This window comes from Mycteria americana, chromosome 8 (assembly GCF_035582795.1).
Source record: "Mycteria americana isolate JAX WOST 10 ecotype Jacksonville Zoo and Gardens chromosome 8, USCA_MyAme_1.0, whole genome shotgun sequence".
Taxonomy (NCBI): domain Eukaryota; kingdom Metazoa; phylum Chordata; class Aves; order Ciconiiformes; family Ciconiidae; genus Mycteria; species Mycteria americana.
This window is the reverse complement of record NC_134372.1, coordinates 35,311,258-35,318,149: the sequence shown is the minus strand read 5'-3', so window position 1 is coordinate 35,318,149 and position 6,892 is coordinate 35,311,258. Positions and strand designations below refer to the sequence as shown.

At 45.6% G+C, this 6,892-nt stretch overlaps 1 protein-coding gene across 3 annotated transcripts; it reads left to right on the top strand.

Moving 5' to 3' along the window:
• The first annotated feature begins 33 nt into the window (after positions 1 to 33).
• ORC6 (origin recognition complex subunit 6) lies at positions 34 to 6,360 on the top strand. Of its 3 annotated transcripts, XM_075510700.1 has the most exons (8): positions 34 to 188; positions 869 to 998; positions 1,835 to 1,998; positions 2,588 to 2,677; positions 3,780 to 3,892; positions 5,187 to 5,261; positions 5,663 to 5,776; positions 6,286 to 6,360. In XM_075510700.1, the coding sequence occupies exons 1-8, from the start codon at positions 124 to 126 to the stop codon at positions 6,342 to 6,344; spliced, it is 810 nt and encodes a 269-aa protein (XP_075366815.1). In that variant the 5' UTR covers positions 34 to 123; the 3' UTR covers positions 6,345 to 6,360. The 3 variants fall into 3 exon arrangements, with proteins under 3 accessions (XP_075366815.1, XP_075366814.1, XP_075366813.1); XM_075510699.1 differs by having other exon boundaries at positions 869 to 899; positions 5,663 to 6,360; XM_075510698.1 differs by having other exon boundaries at positions 35 to 188; positions 5,663 to 6,360.
• Positions 6,361 to 6,892: the final 532 nt, after the last annotated feature.

Below are 6,892 nucleotides of genomic sequence, written 5' to 3'. Positions count from 1 at the left end.
CCGATTGGCGTAGAGGGCAATGATTGGCGGCGGGCCGGCCAGTCCGCTGCCGAGCCTGGCTGCGCGTCAGAGGGCCGCGCGCTGCGGGGAGAGCAGGCGGGAGCGGCGGCGGTTGGGCGGCGCATGGAGCGCGGCGCGGTGCGGGGCCTCGCCGCCCGGCTGGGCCTCACCGAGCCCGGCGTCATCAGGTAACGCGGGGCAGCTTCCTCTCGGGCGGCCCGGCTCCGGTGGAGCCCCGAGAGCGGTGTCTTCCTCCGGCGGCCGTTATCGCGGGGTGGGGGGCGCAGCTGCCGGGAGCCGGTGCCGCCCCCTCGCGCTGTAGAAGGGGCTGCGGGACACGCAGCGCTCCTGGGCGCTGCACACCAGCTCTCTCGGGAGCGTTACTCCGTCGGGATAAGCGGGTCCAGCCGTGCGGTGCTGGCCTGGTCCGCTCCCCTCCAGCCGCCTGGCCGTGCTTTGCCGCCGGCCCTGCTCAGGCTCCTCCCCGGGGGCACTGGCCGGCGCTGTTAGCTCTCCCGGCACGGCAGCGGCAGCCAAGGTCTGCCTCACCTCCTGGCCATGGCAGCCTGCCGTCGGTTTCCTTCTTTGGTTCTGGTCGATGAGAAAAAAGTCACAGACGATAAGGTATACGCGGTTAATGAAACCGCCATTGCAGGCTATGAAATGCAAAGCTACTGCTGCAAATTATTAGAGAAAGGGCGGTATTATCCTCTGTTCGCCGTACTGTTTAGCACCCCTTTCCCTAAGCATGTGCTGCAGCCGGGCTGCTGGACTAGGTAAACCTTGGACCAGTTCCTGTCCTGCCATTCTTACTGTCTTGTAACTGTGGCTTTGTTAACGAGGGCTTTGTATGCCGGGTGTTTTGCAGAAAAGCTGAAGAGTATCTGCGGCTATCCCAGGTGAAATGCACGGGGTTAATGGCTCAAATGACAGCGACAAGCAGTGCTGTGATGTGCCTGGACCTAGCAGCTAGTTTCATGAAACAACCAGTTGACAAAGTAAGATACAGTATATGACTTGGCTGGCTGGTGCGTTCTCCATAAGTCCACTAAAATCATTGATCTGTGTAGTGTATGTTGGGAGCAGGAAAGGGATAGTAATAACTGACATTAACCTAGACCCAGTAGTGTGCTGCTAGACACAGTGTTAGAGCTTTTACTACTCAGAGTTTGAAACAGGGGAAATTGAGATTAGTGTCATAGTCACTTCACAAGTTGAGCTTGCTTTGCTATCATTTCAGCTCTTTTAGTAACAAATAAACTACCAGCAAGAATGCTAAATTTAAGATTTGTCCCTTTTACGGTGGGAGGGAAGCAGTGGCTCCAAGGAATCCCGCTCTATAGTGGTACCTGTAAACCTCCATCTGCACACCTGCTGGGTAAATGGCACTGAGCTGCCAAAATAATGTCTAGTACAAGGTGTTTGTGATTCCCCATTCACAGACAGAGGAGAATTTAATTGGACCTGAGCCTGCGAGGAGTAGCATGAAAGTATTGCTCATCTCTTCAAGTTGCCCAGATCTTGGTTACCTTTGTTTTTAACCACATTGTGATAAAAGGGCCATGTCATATTATGTGGAAGACACAAACCTCACTTCCAGTAAAATGGTCTAAAAACAACACTGCATTAAAAGCTGTGGCATTCCTAGGTGGTTAATCTTTCTGCGTGCAGTCAAAACTTGCATCATTCGTTGCACAAATTTATTTAATATAGCAATTGAACTTTATTTTATGGTGTTGTTTTATGTTTCTTCCTAATCTATTTTGGTTGCCCGAATAAGATGTCGGGAAGGAATCTTGCTAATTCTTGGGGTTTGTCTTTGTCTTCTTGAAAGAGCTATTTTGTTAAACTCTCCGGTTTGAACAAGACTAACTACCAGAGCTCCATGAAGTCTTTGGAGTCTTTGCTAGAGGTGAACCCCAGACTGGGAATGCGAGACTTGGCTGTGCAATTCTGCTGCACAGAGGCAGTGAACACCGCTTCGAAAATACTGCAGAGGTGAGGAAGCTCTTGTGAGCACAACAGTAACCACTAGTAAGATTCTTTGTTCGTTAGATGTGTAAAGAGCTTGATGGTTGGAAGGCCCAGGTATCTCTCACTGACTGGTGAGGTGAGTTCTTAGCACTGACAATCCAGACATTTATCTAGGCCATTTTTTAGAATACACGTTAGAAAGACTTAGTCTGTGAATCTCAGTAAGTCATTGTCTGAGTCCCAGTTCTTCAGCTGGGAACAGTGCAAAAAATATAGGACTCTTAGTCCCTGTACGTGTCCATAGCATCACACTGTCTTCCGTTTAACTGCCGATCATGTCACAGTTCAGAAGAAATCGATTTTACTGACATGCCTTGATCCAGATCCCTAATTTAAAATACCTTTAATTCAAAAAGAGGAGGTGATCCCAATCTCCTTCTTTTCTGTAGTCTCTTCTGCTCTTTGCAGCTGTTTCTGCTTGACTGGGTTGCAAAGGACCAAGTGATCCAACAGGAGACCTGCTCAGCCGCTGAGTACCATGTGACAAATTAATTTCAACAGCTTCATTTGAGGCAAATGTACTATACAATTATCACTTATTGTTGTTCTTTAGGTATGAATCCAGCCTCTCTGAAGCACAGCAAATGGACCTTGATTTCTCAAAACCACTTTTTATAACAGCTGCACTATTCACTGCATGCAGGTGAGTATAGCTTTATGGGCTTAAATGCCTAGTGAGACACCAAACAGAAATAGCGCTTACAGTGTAAGCAGCTGATTCATTCAGTATGTCTGAAGGGTCTTGCTTAAACCAGGCCTTTCCTTACAGTGAAATCTCTAACCTACACTGCATTTGCCTTCAGGAGAAAGCAGAAGTATTGTATCAAATATACAGAAAAGGATCTTGAGTTACTTATGCTAAAATAAATGAAACCTGTCTTCCCTAGTGTGTAATTGGATGCTGTGAGTAATTCCATTTGGACATATCCATGGCAGTGGCTGAAAAACTTCTTTCAGTGTTTTGCGCTTCACCCTCCTTCCTCTCAGCCTAACCAGCATAACATAATCCCTTAGTAACGTTTTCAGATTTAGTGGGCATTTTTTTCCATTGTCAGGCTAGATTTGAGCTGGGCACAAAGCAAAAAGCTGCATGCTTTTGGTGAGATATTGCTCAAGGTGCAAGAATGGCTGCTAGCTTACTTCTGAGCACCAACAAGCAGCCATTCTGAAGAAGGAAAAGCCGTAAGCCCTACACCATCACATACTGAGGGTGCTCTGACCTTTGGGAGATGGATCTAATAGCTGAAGGCCTGTATGAGCTTGGAAGATAGGTGTCAGGAGCACCTGACTCAGCCAACCCTTGGTAAGAATTTACTTGCATGCAAATACCTTCCCTCTCAGTATTACACCTTGTAACAATCTTATGAAGCAATTCAGGTGCTGTGTAGTTGCACAGCTCCTGACAAATGTTCTCTTGACACAGGGGTCCCATTCAGCTTTTTGCAGTAGTGGGATTTTGTCCTGGTTCCCTCAAAATCTGAAAAGTACCTTTTCCTAATGGAATTTCCTTAGGTAACTTGAACTGACCTTGAGTTTCAATTCCTGAGCTGTATTGACTGACTAGTGTAGGGGTCTATTTTTTGAGCAAATTTGTTTCTAAGTGAGACAAGGATTAGATAGGACAAAAACTCAGGCCTACCTTCCTCATTCTCGCAGGCAGTGTTGGTACAGTAAATGTCACCACACCTGAGTGATAGTTGCTGGAGTGTTGCTTTGTACAGAGATGACTTAACTTTCTCTTGCAGGTGTTTGAAGCTAAAGGTGGACAAAACTAAAATGCTGGCTATATCTGGGGTGAAAAAAGCTATATTTGACCGGCTGTGCAATCAGCTGGAGAAGATGAGCCAGCAACTCAGCAGTAAGTTTTTGGCTTTATCCCTGTAAGACAGCATACCCATCGCCTGGCTTCACAGTGCCCCATCCTTTTCCACTGGTGATTTCATTCTGATCACTTTCAGCTGTCCCCTTCCAGCCAAACCTGCCCATCCATTCCAACATGTTTCCTACAGCCCAGTTCCCCGTCACAGTCATTGTGGGGAAGTCACAACAGCTTAGCATGTGGCAAGGCCAAAAATAAATATTTTCCTCTCTTCTCAAATGCTCACTGCTCCTTACATTCTCTGCTGCTGCAATTGATTCCCTGCTTCTCCCATACTACTTGACCTATCTTGGATTCCTCCTTCTTGCTTACTTTCTGTATCCCATTAACATGGCAACATGACACACAAATTAATATAAACATCTTGCTACCTCTCTTGCTTTAACTGACTCACTTCTGTGGTTTCCTTTCCCCCACTGCAGGATTAACAGGCCTAAGCCTTGCTCTTCTGGTAGTAACTCAGCCATCACCTGACACCATCCCTCCACATACAGTGAGCAGACATGAGGAATCTTTCTCGCCTATTGTTGACCCTGCAGCTCTCTCCACTCCTTTTTGTGGAGGAGGAATATTGAAATACGATGTATGCCTTCCTGTCCTTATATCTCTGCTCCTTCCTACTTACCTCCTTTTTCCTTTCCCAGGCTTTCACATTCTTACTCTCCCCCTGACAGTATCCCTGCTTCACTCTGTCTTCACGCTTCATATCATGAAGTTTTCTGGAATGTGCTGCCTGAACCCAAACCAAAAGCTGCTGCTCTCTCCCTAGACATGGGCCTTTCCATAGTGCAATGCCTTGTAAAAAACCCCAAAACCTTGCCCCACCACTAAAGCAGCTAAAGGCAGCTGGGAGTTTCTGTATCAGTTCAGAGAAGAGTGTGCATCTGTATACATGGACAGCTCCCCGCATGTTGTGGGCATCTATAATACAAAGTGTGGAAATGGGATAGAAGGGGAAGAAATAACTGATAATCCTGCCTGAGTAATCAAGAAGGGTAGCAGTGTGTTTTTGGAGTATGAACAGGGTGGATTATTGTGGTTACAAATGCAGCAGCAGTGCTAGTTAAAGCAGTCAACCAGTCCGTGCAGCCCTTGAAGTGTGCTGGCACCTCTGCATGTACAGCTTGAGCATCAGTCTGGACCAGGGAACTGCTCTGACTGGGAGACAATACTTTCGGAAGGTGGCACTGCTGTCAAAGAATTGCGTGTAGAACATCACCCTTGGGGCCCCAAACACCATTCAGAAGTAACGCAACTTACTTGTTCTTTTTAGAAGATGACATTCCACTGGCTGCAGAGACACCTGAAAGCTTGCAGACCAACCTGGAGCACTGTGAGAAGGAAGATGGTAAGTTGTGTTTAGCTATGAACTAAAATCACCTCACCAGAGCAGTTCTGAGCTTTATTGCTGTATAATATTTTAGTTGTGCAATATGCCATAATATTCAGTTCACAGCAGCTTACTCCATTCTGCAAACCACTGGCTAATGAAAGGACAAAGAGAACTGAGCAGAAGGATAATGGTGTTTATACAGAGTAGTCCTAGTAGAATTAAGGACAACTGTTCCATTCAGACACAAAGGTGAAGAGGTGGCTGTTCCAGCAGGTGAGGGGAGCAGCAAACCACGGGATTAGATAACACGGTGACAGACCCCGTGCTTGTGTCTGTACATTTGCTCACTGCCATGGTTATTCCCAGCAACATATTGCCCATGATGGCCTGTTATGGACTTTCTTCTTCTCTCATAGGATCTGAAGATGATGAGGAGATGCCATGTAAACGGCCAAAGACTGAAACAAAGCAAGACTATGAAGAATGGAAAAAGAAAATCCTGGAAAATGCTGCTAAGGCACAAGAGACAAGTAGGAGTACTGTCTCTGTAGTGCCACCTAGTAATATAACTGCTGCTTGCTCATGATCTTAACTCTCCCTCTGCTCTAACAAGAGTTCCAGTAGCATATGAGTGATGGCTGCCTGGTAGCCAGCTGATTTTATTTATTAGCTTGTTTTTAAGTATTTAAGAATGTTATTTTTAGTAAATGACACCAGAATTAAGGTGATTTTACAAGAAGCCTGTCTGACTACTTGCCAGGCTGGTACCGGAGCAGCTATGGCAGTAGGTGGTAGAATAGCTTCATTCTCTTGTTGCAAGAAGCAGGTAACATTCCAATGCTGTGTTAAGTGTAAATAAGTTATATGCCTGTGGGCCCCTGGCTGGAAGTAGTCAGTGAAAAAAGAGGGAGGGGACTAACGGTGCCTTGTCAAACTGCAAAACCAGCAAAGGAACTAAGACTGGTAATTTTTTATTATTTTTTTTTTACTGCTGAAGAAATATTGTGTAGTCACTGAATTTGACTTATTTTTATGACCTGTATGGGACTGAAGTCTCTTGTGCTTGTAAGGGGTCCCAAATATTCCAAGAAACAATAAAAATACTGGAAGGAAAAGCTTTGTATTATCACATCAGATTCTTGGCACTTGTCATATATAAAACCCTTAGAATGCAAAATAGAAGACATACAGGAGATGTCTGTGCTTTAAGAAGGAAGATATCCAGGGGACAAGGATCTTGTCTGGGTATTACAGGTTTTTTGCATCTCGCAGTCATAAACTTAGGGAAGAGGAGAGAGTGCCCTGCCCTGTAGTTCTTCAAGGCAACTTCTGCCGTCCTACACTTTCATCCCAGCTACTCAAACTACAATTTGTGTAAAACTACTTTTTGAAGGAAAATAATTACTTTTAGCAGTATGGGGTTGGTGTAACTATAATAAAACTAATCCAAGTCTTCAGCTCTTTCTCTTGCATGTTTTCTGCTTGGGATGTGCAAAGAGAAGTTAACTTTCATGAACCCTCAGTTCAAAACAACCCAGAAAACCCCAGGTGTTCATGTGAAGCAAGGTAAATTGAGCATTTAGATTTGAAACATTGCCCCTGCCTGAGCTTCTCAACAGTATTTTAATGGTTTGCCAAATGCCTCA